The sequence below is a fragment of the Vulpes vulpes genome, chromosome 6, assembly GCF_048418805.1.
Source record: "Vulpes vulpes isolate BD-2025 chromosome 6, VulVul3, whole genome shotgun sequence".
Lineage (NCBI taxonomy): Eukaryota > Metazoa > Chordata > Mammalia > Carnivora > Canidae > Vulpes > Vulpes vulpes.
The window spans coordinates 92,419,657-92,436,947 of record NC_132785.1 but is presented as its reverse complement, the minus strand read 5'-3'; the positions used below and the strand labels follow the sequence as shown (position 1 = coordinate 92,436,947).

The 17,291-nt window shown below is 40.7% G+C and overlaps 1 protein-coding gene across 1 annotated transcript; it reads left to right on the top strand.

Moving 5' to 3' along the window:
• Positions 1-1,097: 1,097 nt before the first annotated feature.
• Positions 1,098-14,526, top strand: TBPL2 (TATA-box binding protein like 2). The gene is made up of 5 exons (XM_072760481.1): positions 1,098-1,220; positions 4,439-4,899; positions 5,547-5,634; positions 8,050-8,205; positions 14,344-14,526. The coding sequence occupies exons 1-5, from the start codon at positions 1,167-1,169 to the stop codon at positions 14,524-14,526; spliced, it is 942 nt and encodes a 313-aa protein (XP_072616582.1). The 5' UTR covers positions 1,098-1,166.
• Positions 14,527-17,291: the final 2,765 nt, after the last annotated feature.

Here is a 17,291-nt window from a genome sequence, read left to right as displayed (position 1 = left end):
TTCACTCACCAATAAAGTTTTATTGATCATCTGTGAGCTTGGTACAGCAACACAAGATGAGTAATCAAAATCCCTGCTCTCAGAGAGTATAGTCTAACAGGAAAGTCGTACTTTATGTAGGTCTCCATGTACATTTTGAAATATCTTACATAGAAAGTGCCCATTAGATTTATAGAATCATCCTGCACATTGAAGTTCTTAGGAAAGCTGAGTCGTTAAAAATTAAAATAATGACTTTAAGAGCCAACCCCGAATACTTGGTCTTTGTATTGTCTTCTTGAGTTGCCCCAAACTGCAGCAGCACATTCAATTGTATGTAGCTTTATTTTTAAAAAGATTTTATTTATTTATTCATGAGAGACATATGTATGTATATATACACAGAGAGAGAGAGAGAGAGGCAGGCTCCATGCAGGGAGCCCGACGCAGGACTCGATCCCAGGACTCCAGGATCACCCTGGGCCGAAGGCGGCGCTAAACTGCCGACCCGGGCTGCACCCCCCCCCCCTTTTTTTAAAGATTCTTATTTTTTATTTAATTTTAATTCCAGTATAATTAACATATAGTATTATATTACTCTCAGACAGTATGCAGGTTTAGACTGAATTCTCTGTGATTGGAGAAAACACACCTGGGATTGGAAGGCGAGAAGCAATCATAACCTGAAAGCACTACACCTGAGTGGGTAAGGGGGTCTCAAATTCCACCTGCTCTGTTCAGGAGAGGAAAAAAAAAAAAACCATCCCTTAAGCAGGGTGGTGGGGACGGCCTTCGTTCTTCTCGGCGTCCAGGGCGTTCCCTTCTCACGCTGCGGACACCGAGACTGTCCTGGGAGGCAGAGGCCGCACTCGTGGGTCCGGACGGAAATCTCCAGATCCGCGGAGTCGCGGTCGGGTCGGGTGTGACTGCACCCCGGGGAGCCCCTTCCCTCGGGTCTCCCCCGGGCACGCCCCCTGCCCCCTTCCCCGGGAGCGGTGCCCCGGGCCCAGCTCCGCGCCCCTCTCCGGCTGCGCACTGGGGTCGCGCAGTCCGCGCGCGCGGGGCGGGGCGGGGCGGGCGCGGAGGGAGACCCGGGCCAGGCCCCCGCCGCCCCCGCCGCCCCCGGCCTCATAAAGCGCTCGTGCGCCGCCGCTGCTCCGGTCCCCGGGGCGCTGCGGCCTCCACCCATGGACGAGGAGCAGACGGACCTGGAGCTCTACCTGGACCAGTGCTTCGCCCAGGTGAGCCCGGAGCCGCCGCCGCTGTCGCCGGGCCCGCGCGCCCAGTCCCGAGCCCCAAGGGCAGCGCCTCAGTGTCCCTTACGGAACTCCTAGCTTCCTAGCCCCGTGGCAGGTGGGCCAGGCTGTCTCCATCCTTAAGTGGAGACGAAGAAGCTTCGAGAGGGGAGTTAACCTGCACGGTGGCCAGCCAGGCGTGAAACCTGGTGGCCTGGGGCGGTGTGACTCCGGGCCACGGTCAGACGGTCAGGCCCGTTAGCGCTGCCGCGTCTCCCCTGGGGACTGTCTCTGGTTCCAGACTGTCTCTGCTGTGCTAAGGCAGACGTAGGCCGGCTATCCCGCGGGGCCTGGGTCTCGCACCTTGGGGGGGCGGGGGGGGGACCTTCGATGCCAAGAACAGGCCTAGAACAGGCCTCCAGAAATAGTCTCTGGCCAGGATGGCTACCGGTGCCGTTGCAGGTCCACGGGGTGGGGTTGCAAGATTGGAATTGGAGACACCTGTGGTTTCTTTCAGTTCGCAATTCTTAAGGGCTTTTTTTCTTTTCCTTCCTTCCTTCTTTTCTTTTCTTTCTTTTCTTTTCTTTCTTTCTTTTCTTTCTTTCTTTTCTTTCTGTCCTTTCTTTCTTTTCTTTCTTTTCTTTCTTTTCTTTCTTTCTTTTTAACTTAAAAACTCGTTAGAGTCAAATATTGTAGAAGAGAGAGAGCAAGGAGCCTTCGAAAAGCAAAGCAAAGGGCAACTTTCTGCGTGGAGAAAGATTTTTTAAAAAGACAACGGTTAGCACCAAAGTAGAAATAGTGAAGCCTCGTTGCGTTTAACATAGCAAATGAAAGCCCACGCAGGAGGGAGGAGTTGATGGTACTGCAAAGACAACAAAAATGTTCTTCAGCTAGAAGGTCCAAGTTGCAGTGAATATGCTGTCCGTGCATCGCGTTCCTACAGTAAACCTTAAAGGAGGCTGTCAAGCTTCCATTGCTGTAAAACATCCCCCTTCAGTATTTTGTTACCGTTGCCTTAGAGTCCTCGTGGAAGCAGGGTTTCCCTGGCTGAGAGCTTCCTCCCTGTTAAAATGCCATAATGGGAAAAAGGAGGGGAGGTGCTGATTGTTGCAGATAATAGTGCTTTAGTGTAAATTGGTTGATGAGATCCTTTCTGCCAGAAGAAGAGAAGCCCAGGAGACCATGGAAAGGGATCCTGGCCATTTCCCCCACCTCACTTTGCTTAAAGCCCATCTGTGGAGTAGCGGTAAGTGAGGGAGAATTAGATAATTCAAAATAAGACAGTCCAACATCTTATTTCAAGAGAATTGCTGCATTCTTCTAAAGAAGTGTTTTCTTTGAACAATTAGTCACCCCTGCCATCTGCTGGACTGGGAGTAACAGAACAATTCAGTAGGGTCTAGCCAGACATTTTATGTTAAGCTTGAGCTAGGTCTATCGTGGAGCAGATCTAACAAGAGTTATTTGAGAATGTTCAGTTGTCAGAAGTCAGATATTCTAAGGGATGAGGTTATCCTGCAAGCAGTGCTTTTCCAGATTTTGAATCTGGAATCTAGGTCTGCAGCTTGGGCGAAGCAGGTGGTAATATATGTATCAAGGTAATTGATTTTTTTTCCATAAAAAAGCCCATGAATTTTGCATTAACTGCTTCTCTCAGTTGCAAACCTCCTTCCCTAGTTGAAAGTAATGGAGGTTGAGCAGCCTTCCCCAGACTGAAAATACAATACATTGATTTAAACCGTTCTTGCCATTTAAATTTCAATAACTGTTTTCCTATTGTAAATTCGCAAAACTAGAATATTTGCTTATATCCCCTTTGACTAGAAGGAATAATGTTGGGTCTTCAGTTGATTATTGATTAGTAATCAAGACTATCTTAAGCTTCCTTCACTTGTCTCTCTTTTTTTTTTTTTTTTTTCAATGATAGTCACACAGAGAGAGAGAGAGAGGCAGAGACATAGGCAGAAGGAGAAGCAGGCTCCATGCACCGGGAACCCGACGTGGGATTCGATCCCAGGTCTCTAGGATCATGCCCTGGGCCAAAGGCAGGCGCCAAACCACTGTGCCACCCAGGGTTCCCCCTTCACTTGTCTCTTTATGAAATATGAATTTAAAACTCTAAAAAATACTTAAATCAATTAAAGTTCATAATCAAGGAGTACAATAAATCAGTTCAAAGTACACACTATTAAAAAAAAAAACAAAGTACACACTATTTTTAAAAAATTTTTTATTTTGTCCATTGAGGTATTTTGTTTGCACATATGTATTATATCCCTAGGAAAAGAATCCCAAGATTTTCCCTCCTGTGTGTTTTTGTCTTCTTCATGGTCCATGATGCCAGCTGAGGTTGTGAGTACAATGGAACCATACTGGCAGGACAGGAACAGATTATTCGGCCATTTTTCTAAATCTTTGAGTTGTACATCAAATCTGGGGCTGATCACTCCATACTTATTTAACCTGCCTGTGAGGTTCACAATAATTTTCCTAGCTCCGTGATCATCAGTGATTTCAAATTTGCCAATGTAACTATGCTTCATCATCACAGAAACCAGATGATGCCTTTAGAGCATGGCATAAGAAGAACCTGGCCTGGCACTTGCCTCTCTCTTCAGCATTGTTAATGCTTTTGAGAGCATCTGCCAGAACATCCATGTGCAACATTATGGCAGCATGGAAAGAGGGCAGGCAGAAAGAGGACCCAAAGCACACACAATATGATTGCTCATTGCCTTTCTTACAAAATTACATTTAGAGTGGCAACTTACTATGAATCTAATGTAGGAAAAACAGTTTTTGAAAAATGCCTTCTCTACATTTTAAGATCTACCTTCCTGGGCAACCCCAGTGGCGCAGTGGTTTAGTGCCGCCTGCAGCCCAGGGCGTGATCCTGGAGACCCTGGATGGAGTCCCACGTCGGGCTCTCTGCATGGAGCCTGCTTCTCCCTCTGCCTGTGTCTCTGCCTCTCTCTCTCTGTGTGTGTCTCTATGAATAAATATATAAAATCTTAAAAAAAAAAGATCTACCTTCCTGTTTCTATCAAGTGTGCCATAACTCTGAAATATAACATTAGTGATACTTTATGGAAAGAGGTAAGGAATGAATATAAGCTATCTTGGACTGCTCTGCATCTTGAACATACTGCCTGCTAGTTATAGTGGTATCTCTTTGGTGTGACTTGCTGTTATATTTCTTGCATTTTGTTTTGGGAATGGCCTAGGATGATCTCGCTCCTCCCAGGTTACCAGTGCTCAGCCCAGTTGTACCTGATGATGTGTACATGCCTAATTCATCCAATCCAAAGATGGTGTTTAATTCACATCTTGAAGAAGTCAAAGAAACACCTGGCCATTTCTCATCTGTGGATCTTAGCTTCCTACCGGATGAACTTGCCCAAGAAAATAAAGACCAGAGTGTTATTAGAAGCAAGCATGAAATTGAAGAAAATTGTAAAACTCAAAGTCAGCAAAGTAGGTTGTCGTTACCCAGAGAACAGGACATTGGTCTGGGCTTAATAGGCAGCAGCAGTTTGTTGAATTCCCATTCACACCTGTACCCTGCTGATGCTGACTCGGTCCAGCCCTCTCTTGAGAAACCAAACTCTATGCCTCTGGTGTCTATAACTCCCATGACACCAATGACACCCGTTTCAGAATGTTCTGGAATTGTGCCTCAACTACAGTAAGTTGTTTGTGTATGTGTGTGTTCTTAGTGGGTGATGTTCCTGGGTATACATTGTATGTTCCCAAATGTGATGGCCACTAATTTCAGAATAATAGTGTAGGGAAGAGAATTTCAGATTTAATTATTCTTTTATCAGTTCTTAATGGATTGTGGCTTTAGACAGTTTGGTTATCTGTAAAATGAATGAAGTCCTAGTTCTTGATCCCCTAAGAGAGGGTTAAGAGTTAGTATGTACATTCTTAAAGGATTGTATTATTTATACCTAAAGCATTGTAATTGCTGAGAAATTGGAGTTGGGGTTGGGTTGGTTAAACACAAAGAATATAAAGATGTTAAATTGAATTCAATTTGCAAATTGATTTGGAATTATGCTTTCTATTTTGAGACATGGTTTTGAAAAAGACTTAAAATTTTCTCATAGCTAGGCATGACATTTTAGAAAAAGCTATTATAGTACTCCTCTTTGGAATTTGTATATTTTACTAGGGTCCTTCACGTTACTGTGTATTTCACATTGAGAATAATTTTCTTCCTAGAAGTTGCTAATCTTCTACAATCTATAAATGAGGAAGTCAATACATTTTAATTTTTTTTTTTTACTTTTTATGTCTGATGTAATTTTCTAAGTTGACTTATTTCTTCAGGAATATAGTTTCCACTGTAAACCTGGCCTGTAAATTGGATCTGAAGAAAATAGCTTTGCATGCAAAAAATGCAGAGTATAACCCTAAGGTGAGATTTCTCAGTATTCCTTTCAACAATTAGCTTCTGTTTAGATTTACTTCATATGATCATGTTATTGACTTGTTTCTTTGTTTTTGTTTTTAAAACAAAAAAAAAATTGTTAGTGCAAAGCTTTGGCAACTCAAGAGGTTAGTTGCCTCATTGTTTGTTTTGAAGTAATAAAAAAATAACCTCATTCTCTGTGCTGAATAAGATGGTGATTGAGCAGTACCTAAAAGTTAAGATTTTACCCCTTGTCATTCAAAAAAAGATTTTTCAGTATGACCACTTTCAGTCAATGGGGATGCTACTTTCTTAAAATGCTATCGTAATTCTGGAAGTAGTTTTTTCTAAATGTTATCCCACCTACCTGACACATATTTTTCTATTACAATTTGTCTTGCTTGAGAGCACTGCATTGTTGAAAATGTGAAGTTCAAGCTTCTGCATACCAATGTAAGATTCAGGGATTTCTTTTTTGCTCAAATTTAATAAAATCTACTCTTTGTTGTGTCCTGCCAAGTGTAGGCATCCAGTTTTAATGGTCTGTTATCCTAGGAGGTAGATTTGTTCATTTGATCAACATTTAGTAATTTGCTAGTCTCTGTACTTATGAGTGCAGAGATGAGCAAGACCTGATCCCTACTAAGGAAGAGTTCACAGTCTTGGGTGGTGGAGGATTTATGGCCTTAGATGAAAAGGCCATATTTGTAGGAATGCAGAGGACCTTGTCAGCATCAGCTATTTATGGATTAAGTTGTTTTTGCTGTTGTGGGAATGTTCTTGCTGACACCCGAATTTAAATGTACTTGAATATTAGCCAAATATTTCCTTCTTTTTTTTTTTTCCTATTTCATGTAGCTGGCTATGATGAGCACAAAATCACAATGATAAGCTAGGATTCTTATGGCTGCAGCCATGATTGCCCACACCATTAAATCAGCATATTTAAGCATTAAAAAAAAGATATTATCCATTTATTCATGAGATACAGAAAGGCAGAGACATAGGCAGAGGGAGAAGCAGTTCCTGGTGGGCAGCTTGATGAAGGACTTGATCCCAGGACCCTGGGATCACGACCTGAGCCAAAGGCAGATGCTCAACCACTGAGTCACCCAGGTGCCTCAAGCATATTTTATTGTCCATCACGCTCTGCTCTCCATGTTATTGTTGTATATAGGAACTATCCAAACTTGGACTTGACAGCCAGAGAAATTCTGGCTTGGCATTTAAGCTACCTTACAAATTTAATAAAATGAATACTGGGTAAGAGTGTTACCTTAAACACTTGGAAAACATTCTCAAGATTCCATCAACTCTGTGTAGTGCTTGACTCAGGGTATTTCACTGTTTGTCAACATTTCTAATCTGAAATTGCTAGTCCTTTCTTGGTCCTATAGACCCCCCTCAACCCATGGAAGCTGCAGTCTTGCATAATACTCACCCTTCTCAGGTTTCCTTCTCAGCTTGCTAGGGTAAGATGAGAGCAGGAGAAGCGGGTGCCTGTGTAGGGCCAGGAGGAGGAGCAGGTCTTTGGTGACATATCATTGTGTCAGGCCAGGCATCCATCCTCAGTGCCCCTTGTATCAGCACCACCTGGAGGGCTTCCCGATGCTGCTGGGCTACAGACCATACTGAGAACTGCTATGGTGGTTCATTCAAAAATGACACATCATTTTTTTGTCATTCTTCTTCAGCATACCTATCAATATATATATTCTGTTCTATATTTTGGCTATTTTTTACTACATTCTACGGTCTTGGCAAGCCTACAACATACCTCGTACTCCCTCCCCTCCACGAAATATTCTTTGAAAGAAAAAGGAAGTGTTTCAGAGAAAATGGCACAACATCTGATTAGTCATGGCTTTATATTTTTTTTTGAAGATTTATCTATTCATAAGAGACATACAGAGAGAGAGACAGACATAGGCAGAGGGAGGAGCAAGCTCCCAGAAGGGAGCCCAATCCCAGGACCACAGGATCACACCCTGAGCCAAAGGCAGATACTCAACCACTGAGCCATCCAGGTGTCCCTAGTCATGGCTTTAAATTTCAGCTTTACCATTGCCTGTGCAATGTTGGAAGTTAACCGTTTAGTTTCCCTGTGTACTAAATGGTGATAATCATGGACTCAATTGAGCTCTGTCATGAGGATAAAAAAAAAGACAAAACTTGTAGAGCTCTTAGCCTTGGGCTTGAATTAGACACTCAAATTTTAGCTTTATTGTTCTTATTCTTGTTTTTTTCTTAAGGACATTTTAGAATTATTTTTGTTTACCTTAGCGTGAGGAGACATTTTTTTTTTGCTTTCCCATCCAATCTCTGTTTACTCAAGACTGTTTTCATGTCCAGCTCAGCTTTTCAACTGGAATAGTGTTAAATTCTAGCAGAGGCTAATTGTCCTTTGACTTCTGTATATAGAGGTTTGCTGCTGTCATAATGAGGATCCGAGAGCCCAGAACGACAGCCCTCATATTTAGTTCTGGGAAAATGGTCTGCACAGGAGCCAAAAGGTATGTGGAACCACCTTCCACCATTATCAGACAAATAATTCAGGGTGCAAAACAAGGAAGAATAGTATCCATGTTGCAAAACACATGGGAGAAGCAAAATATTTTTGCTGAAGTTCATGAAATGGCAAATTTGTGGTTAACAACATTCAGCTGTGTAATACTGACTTATGTCTCACTTTGCAGCTGCCCCATTAAACTGAGGGGACTTAGCTAGGCTGTTAGAACTTGTTAGAACTTATTCTTAAAAACTTGTGCACTTGAAAACTATGGTAGTGGTAAAGCCTATTATAAGCCTGGGGAAGTAGTTATTGTATATTTTCCTTATTGCAGATAAATGGCTAGAACTTTATAAAAGAGGCAAATTAGGTACTTCTTGACCATTATCTTGAGCATTAGCTCTGGAAGCAACTCTTAAAAGACTCATTTTTCCTGGACCTCATGCAGAGTAAGCCCTGTGCTGATCTAGATGCATTCACCATAAAACGGTAGTGTGAGAGCTGCTCTTCCCTGAAAGTGTTAGAAGATGAGTAGTAAATTGTCCTCCAGAAAGGTTGTACGAATTTATCTTAATTCTAGAGATACACCAAGATTCATTTTCTCCAAGGAACATTGATATTAATACACTTTTTTATATTTGCCAAATGGTTTGGCAAAAAAAGTGTTAATTACATGTCTTTAATTTGCTAGTGAGACTAACTTTTCGTAAGTGTGTAAATTGCCTACTGTATCTTTTGCCCAATAGTCTATGGAGATATTTGTCATTTGTAAACAGCTTTTTGTATGTAAGTATTTCTGCTTATACTATAATGGTTATTTCCCAAATTACTGTTAATGGTGTTTTATTTTTTTATACAATTAAAATTTTTGTGTGTATACAGTCCAGTTTTTCTTTAGGGTTTTGATGTTTGGCTTCATGCTTAAGAAAGCATTCCCCATGGTATTTGCCTTTCTCACTCTGACTTATTTCACTTAGCCTAATATCTTCTAGGACCATTTATAGTGTCTCAAATGGCATAATCATCCTTTTTTTATGACGGCATAATATATATATAGTGTGTGTATATATATACATAAAACATATCTATCTATATATATATATAAAACATATCTTCCTTATCCTCCATTTCTCAATGGACACTTAGGTTGCTTCCATATCTTGGCTATTGTAAATAATGCTGCAGTAAACATGGGAATACATTTATTTTTTCAAATTATGTTTTGGGGTAAATACCCAATAGTGGAATTATTGGACCATAGGGTATTTCTATTTTTAACTTTTTAAGGAACCTCTATACTGTTTTCTACAGTGGCTGCACCAATTTACATTCTCAGTAACAGTGTACAAGGGTTCCTTTTTCTCCACGTCCTCGTCAACAGTTGTTATTTGTCTTTTTAATTTCACTCACTCTGACAGGTGTAAGGTGATACTTCATTGTGGTTTTGACTTGTATTTCTCTGATGATGAGTGAGGTTGAGCATCTTTTCATATGTCTGTTGGCCATCTGTATGTCCTCTTTGGGAAAAATATCTGTTCAGGTCCTCTGCCCATTTTTAAATTGGATTATTTTTTGGTGTTGTATGAGTACTTTATATATTTTGGATATTAACTGCTTAACTGATATGTCATTTGCAAATATCTTACTCAGTAGATTGCTTTTTGGTTTGTTGATGGTTTCCTTATTATGCAAAATTTTTTAGTTTGATGTAGTCCCGATTGTTTGTTTTTGCTTTTGTTTCCCTTATCTTTGGATACATATCTAGAAAAATGTTGTTATGGTTGATATCAGAAATTACTGACTTCTCTAGGATTTTTATGGTTTCAGGTATTGAATTTAGGTCTAATCCATTTTGAGTTTATTTTCATGTAGGGTGCTAAAAAGTGGTCCAGTTTCTTTTTTCTTTTTCTTTTTTTTTTTTTTTTTTACATGTAGCTATCATTTTCCCATCATTGTTTATTGAAGAAACAGTATTTTCCCTGTTTTATATTCTTGTCTCCTTTGTCATAGATTGACCATGTAATCACAGGTTTCTTTCTTGACTCTCTGTCCGTTAATCTATATGTCTGTTTTTGTGTTTTGATTACTACAGCTTTATAGTATATCTTAAAATCTGAAATTGTGATGACTCCAGCTTTTTTTTTCTCAAGGTTGCTTTGACTATTTGGGGTCTTTGGGGTTCTATACAAAATTTGGTATTCTAGTTTTGTGAAAAACGTTGGCATTCTGATAGGGATTGCATTGAATCTATAGATTGCTTTAGATAATATGGGCAATTTTAACAATATTCTTCCAATCTGTAAGCATGGAATATTTTCATTTGTTTATGTTATCTTCAATTTTTTTCATTGATGTATTTTTTTAAATTTATTTATTCATGACAGAGAGACACAGGCAGAGGGAGAAGCAGGCTCCACGCAGGGAGCCCAACGTGGGACTCTATCCCAGGTCTCCAGGATCAGGCCCCAGGCAAAAGGCGGTGCTAAACTGCTGGGCCACCAGAGCTGCCCTAATCAATGTATTATAGTTTTCAAAGTACAGGTCTTTTACTCTTTGGTTAAGTTTATTCCTACGTATTTTGTCCTTTTTGGTGCAATTTTAAGTGGAGTTGTTTTCATTATTTCTCTTTCTGCTACTTTTTTATTAACGTATAGATATATTACCAATTTCTGGGTATTTATTTTGTATCCTTCAGTTTAATGAATTCATTGATTACTTCTAGTAGTTGTTAGGTAGTCTTTAGCATTTTCTATAGATGGTATCATGTCATCTGCACATGACAGTTTAACCTCTTCTTTACCAGTATGAATACCTCTTATTTCTTGTCTCATTGCTGTGTTTAGGACTTCCAGTATTATGTTGAGTAAGAGTGGTAAGTGAGGACATCCTTGTCTTGTTCCTGATCTTAGAAGGAAAGCTCTTAGTTTTTCACATTGAGTATGATATTATCTGTGGGTTTTTCATATATGGCCTTTTTTAGGCTAAGGTATGTTCTCTCTAAACCCACATTGTTGAGAGTCTTCTTAACAAATGGATGTTGAATTTTGTCAAATGTTTTGTCAGCATCTATTAAGATGATCAAATGATTTTTATCCTTTGTTCTGTTGATGGTGGTGTATCCTGTTGAGTGCTTTGTGGATATTGAATCCTTCTTGCATCCTCAGAATGAGTCCCACTTGATCATGGTGAATGATCTACTTAATGTACTGTATATGGTTTGGCAATATTTTGTTGAGGATTTTTTGCATCTATGTAATGAATCCATTCTCAATCCATTTCCTTCCACCTGTTTTTACACATTAAATTCTTTGCATGTATCTGGGTAAGTTTCTGGGCTTTCTCTTCTATTGATCCATGTACCCTTGGATCTAGAAATCTCCCATTTTTAAATCCTTATTGGACAACTCTGCAAGGTATCTGCAAAGATGTTCATTTCAGCAGTACTTAAAAGGGGGGGGGAACAAAAATTTAAAAATGAGGGAGACAAATACTTAGAATTTTGATTAGATCATAAAATTATATTTAGCTATTAAAACACATATGTCAATTTAGAAGGATGGTCACATTGTGTTAAGTTGTAGGGGGACAGGCAACTAAATTGTAAGTTTATTATCCAGCTTTCACTTTAAAATGTGCTTGTATTACACACATATTCCTGAGTATCTTTCCCTATCTGAATTGATCTGGTTTCCAAAAGGTGATGGTGAAAGCTTGGATACAAGTTTAGATAATAAGAGATACCTGTTCCCCAAATCTGTTTGGTTCCTGAGTCTTGGGTAGAGATTTGTGAAATTTTAGTTAGTCTAAGACTTATGAGAATTATCTCCAAAAATGTATCCAAACATGTTCTTTTAGCTTTAATAACCAGAGTTTGCTAATGAAGGATACCTGTGTTTGCACAGGAAAGGCATAAAAGGGTCAAATGTAATCAGTGGTTATCACCCCTGGTGGTGATATTTCAAAGTTCTTACTCTGTTCCTAATGTTTTTTCAGGAACATATATGTAGACTTTAGCCACAAGTTGTTCGGGAATTTCTATGTCGCATTCACAACTAATATCCCATGAAACTACAGGGCTACCCAGACTCTTAAAATTTGACTTTACAAACATGAGCACGATGGGAAATGTCATGGCCCATTTGGGAAAATGTATTTTTTTAAAATAGAAACTGTTTATTTCGCTGCTAACTTGGAGACATGACCTTGTTAGAGACATCTCAGGAGTTAGAAATGGGTGAAGAGAAGCAACGTGGAATGGAGTGAAATATGTGAAGGAATTAATACACATAAGTGGGGCAGTATGGTGAAGAATCTAGATAGAAAAGAGAATGGAATGCTTCCTTTGGTCCAGGCAAACAACAAATTCGATCTAGCTTGTCTTTCAGATGTCTGATTTTTCAACATAAAGATGGGGCAACCCATAAGAGAGAGCAGGGTTCACATGGTTCACCCACCAGGTTTTGTCCCTGTTTGGCAATCCCTGCTACTCATGGTTTCGTTTGCCAGTGACCATTGAAACATACGTAATGAAAAATAAAGCCTCACATCTTAGAACTTCACATTCTGTGACCTGGATTTAGGGTCAGAGCAGGACAAACAGTTGGGAGAGTATGGCCACAGAATTGAATGAATTTCTTCAGTTGAGTGACCATTCTGCGAGAAAGCCCGAACAAAACCAGGCAGATTTTGAAGTGTTGCTATGTTTTAAAAAATATATAATTTATATATATAAATATATATATATGTCACATGAAGATCCAAGTCCCCACGTCATCTTTGCCACCCAATTGGCATACCTCTTACTTCCTCATGTGATTTTATGCATGTTTCCTTATTTTTGTTGCCATTGTTCCCATCTAAGTGGCTTGCACTTTTAGACTGGAAGGATGTTCTTAGACTTTACTGAGCGTCACAATCCTGAGGCCTTGTTAAGATATGGACTGCTTTAAAAAAAGAAAAAAAAAAGGATACGGACTGCTGTGCCCTAGCCCCAGAGTGCATGAGGCTGGGACCAGGGACTTTGCATTTCTACCAAGTTCTCAAGTAGTGATGCTGCTGCAGGTCTGAGGACACACTCTGAGAACCTGTGGAATAGTTCATTGTATCTAATAGTGTTTAAAACAGGTAAAAGAGAAACCCCTATGTGTGGAAGATGACAAATTCAGATGAAAATGTGTTTATGATTTGGTTGTGACCATTGTGTTATACCTCTGACTAGGTGCTAGGGACGAAAGTAGGGGAAGTTGGTCCTGGTCCTCAATATCTACAGGTTTGTAGTATATGTTGAAAGATAAACACGGTATAGATGTAAAAGTACAATCAGGGAAGTGTGTGAAAACAGCCCAAGCAATATAGAGGGCATAGTGATTAAGACCTCTTCAAATACATTTGTCCCTCCCCAGTGAAGAGCAGTCTCGACTCGCAGCGAGGAAGTATGCTCGTGTGGTGCAGAAGCTGGGGTTCCCAGCCAGATTCCTCGATTTTAAAATTCAGAACATGGTTGGAAGCTGTGATGTGAGATTTGCCATCAGTCTGGAAGGTTTGGTGTTAACTCACCAGCAGTTCAGTAGGTATGACTGTTCTATAACATTCTGAGTTGACCAAGATCTTGAAGCTGTTGTGTTACGGGCTGCTTATCTAGTGTATCTTTCCAAGAAAATGGTATTTTTGTTTCTAAAGACTGTATGGGAAGGAATTCAGGTGCGGTGCTTAAATCCTTCCTGGTTCTGTCTCTGTCTGATCTTTTGAAACCATGGTTCTCAAAATTAAATTACATGGCCAGCTGATTATTCACCTGTAAAATTACTCACCTGGCCAGCTGATTAAAACCCTTTCCTACCTAGGCTGCATCATCATAGATATTGCTTAAATTTGCAGTTCTAACAAGCTCACGGGTGATGTCTGTCCTTCTTGCCAGAAGCTTGAGACTCAGCTGCCCTACAGATTTCTGAAACAGGCACACTTGGCTTGCTGGTGGTGGCAATGCCAGAGGAGGAGGGGTAGGAGATGGGTCAGGTAGAAGGGGCTGATGGCTCACAGGGGTTTTTATGTGTTTGTGTAGCAACAGGTCCCCCCACCCCCTTCTTCAGTGCAGCCCTGTTCCTCAGGGAGCATCTGTAGCCTGCTTCTTCACAGTAACTTCCCATCTCACCAGCAAATGCACAGACCATGTCCTCTTTCCTCAGCTGCTTTGGTGATTATTCCAGCCAATCAGGCCCTCATCAGTGAATGAGGTGGACTGGTCAGCACTGGAGCACACTGCCCTGCAGCCGATATACCTAGCCAAGCCTCTTGCGCTGCCTACAATGACAGATGCTCTTAAATTCTCTTCCTCTAGCCTGAACTTCTGTCCTTTTGCTCCACTTTTCCTCCTCTTTGCCTTTGAGTGATCATTCCTAGTGACAGAGTTCCTAGTGACAGAGCTGTGCTTTCTCTAACATTTGTTGACTTTCTTTTTGAGGCATGATCTGAACAGCTGTTAAAAATTGCTTTATTTTTTCCTAGCTTTTCAAAAATCCTAGTTCATGCTGAGATTTCGCTTTGATGATATTATTCAGGTGCTGTTTATTTCCCCCCTGATTGCATTTTCTTTTTTCCTCTGCACTAATTTTTTTCAGCATATGCTTATTGGGTGTCTGTAATGTACCCATTGAGCTCACTGGGAAGTGCCCCCATGCAGGAAATAATGCTCTTTAGGTATCTTTTTCTTTCTTTAATCTTGGGATGGGTTGTGGATTCATAGTAAAACCTTTGTTTTTAGGAGTCTCTCAACACATGAGCCATCTTTTCTTCCAGATTCTCAATCATGGGCTTCTGGCCTGTCTCTCTCTCTGAACCAACTTTTTCTGAATGTATGAAAGATCTCTGCTCAAATTCTGCCTGTCTGTATTAGATTTAGCACTCTACTTTCTGGCTGTTTAGGGCTCTAAAATGATGCATGCCATTTCTCCCAAATTCCATCTCTTTTTCACCAACATAGTCATCTTTGTAAGTCTAGAGTAGGAGTGCTTATTGTCACTATTTCCACCTTCTGGAAAGGTAAAATGGCCAGCAGGGCAGGATGAGAATTCATCAAATGGACTGATTTTAGCCACTTGGAGTAGGTTGATCACTGTTCTATCTTCATTCTGAACCAGTTTTATTATCTCATCCATCTTTTAAAAAAATTTAGCCAGAAAATCTGCATTATATTCCTACCACTATCTCTTCCTAGTCGTATTCTTGCCTCCTACAAAGGTTTGCCATTCAGGCTCCACCCTTAGACTATGGATTACAGCTCCAGTGTGTGTATTGATGACATTGGGGCATTAAAACACTTCTTTCTCAACAGGTTTGTGTCTTTAAAATGAGATCTCTCCTTAATTGTCTGCAGCCCTATGGGGAACCATGGCACATGTCAGTTGTAATTATTAGGTCAAGTTTGCCTAGGCTAAAACCTCCAGTTCCTTTTTTGTTTTGTTTTTATTTTTTTAATTAATTTTTATTGGTGTTCAATTTACCAACATACAGAAAAACACCCAGTGCTCATCCCGTCAAGTGTCCACCTCAGTGCCCGTCACCCATTCCCCTCCAACACCCGCCCTCCTCCCCTTCCACCACCCCTAGTTCGTTTCCCCGAGTTAGGAGTCTTTATGTTCTGTCTCCCATCCTGATATTTCCCAACATTTCTTTTCCTTTCCTTTATATTCCCTTTCACTATTATTTATATTCCCCAAATGAATGAGAACATACACTGTTTGTCCTTCTCCGATTGACTTATTTCACTCAGCATAATACCCTCCAGTTCCATCCACGTTGAAGCAAATGGTGGGTATTTGTCGTTTCTAATGGCTGAGTAATAATCCATTGTATACATAAACCACATCTTCTTTATCCATTCATCTTTCGATGGACACCGAGGCTCCTTCCACAGTTTGGCTATTGTGGCCATTGCTGATAGAAACATCGGGGTGCAGGTGTCCCGACGTTTCATTGCATCTGAATCTTTGGGGTAAATCCCCAACAGTGCAATTGCTGGGTCGTAGGGCAGGTCTATTTTTAACTCTTTGAGGAACCTCCACACAGTTTTCCAGAGTAGCTGCACCAGTTCACATTCCCACCAACAGTGTAAGAGGGTTCCCTTTTCTCCGCATCCTCTCCAACATTTGTTGTTTCCTGCCTTGTTAATTTTCCCCATTCTCACTGGTGTGAGGTGGTATCTCATTGTAAACCTCCAGTTCCTTTCATTCCCCTGGCTCTACAAGTTTGTATATTAGCATCTGATACCACAAGTATTGCTCTTGTCACTGGCCCCTCCTCTGTCAATATTTCTTTTTTTTTGTTTATTAAGATTTTATTTATTCATGAGAGACACACACACATAGAGAGGCAAAGACACAGGCAGAGGGAGAAGCAGGCTCCATGCAGGGAGCCCGATGTGGGACTTGATCCTGGGTCTCCAGGATCACGCCCTAGGCTGTAGGCGGCGCTAAACCACTGAGCCACCGGGGCTGCCCCTCAGTCAATATTTCTATGCCATAATTATTTCCAGTTTTCCCTGAGCATTGTTTTCCCTTCCTTTAGTTTCTAAATCAAGGATATCCTGATAATATTTCTTAAGTGAGTAATATCTAGGTGGCTACTGTGTAACAGATACTACAGTGATCATGGTAGTACAGCCATGGTCTGGGATGCCTGGGTGGCTCAGTCAGTTGAGTATCCAACTCTTGATTTTGGCTTAGGTCATGATCTCAGAGTTATGAGGTTAAGCCTCGCATTGGGCTCTATGCTGAGCATGGAACCTGCTTGAGATTCTCTCCCTCGCCCCCACTCCCTCTCAAAGAGGGAAAAGGAAGAAGAAAAAATATATAGTCATAGTCCCTTGCTCTCATGGAGCTCACTGTCAAAACAGGAAGACAGAGAAGCTAAATATAATATGATAGCTATGAAGGTGAACACCCTTGGAATGCTATGGTACCATTAAGCAAAATATTTAATGTCACAGGAGGAGGGAGTGTGAAGGTCAAAGTTCTTAAGGAAAGTGACATTTAAGCAAAGACTTGACCGATGAGTTGAAATTGGGTTGACCAAGAGATTGGCAGGTGTTTGTTGTTATTGAACCCACGAAATTCTCCATCTCCAACCAAAATATCTTCCCCACCCTCACCTCAACCTT

Bases quoted from the DNA above. Each gene is read 5' to 3' on its own strand.
- TBPL2 (XM_072760481.1), top strand. From the start codon at position 1,167: ATGGACGAGGAGCAGACGGACCTGGAGCTCTACCTGGACCAGTGCTTC. The intron at 4,900-5,546 runs GTAAGTTGTTTG...TTATTTCTTCAG, and splicing joins GGAATTGTGCCTCAACTACA to GAATATAGTTTCCACTGTAA. The intron at 8,206-14,343 runs GTATCCATGTTG...TGATTATTCCAG, and splicing joins GTGCAAAACAAGGAAGAATA to CCAATCAGGCCCTCATCAGT.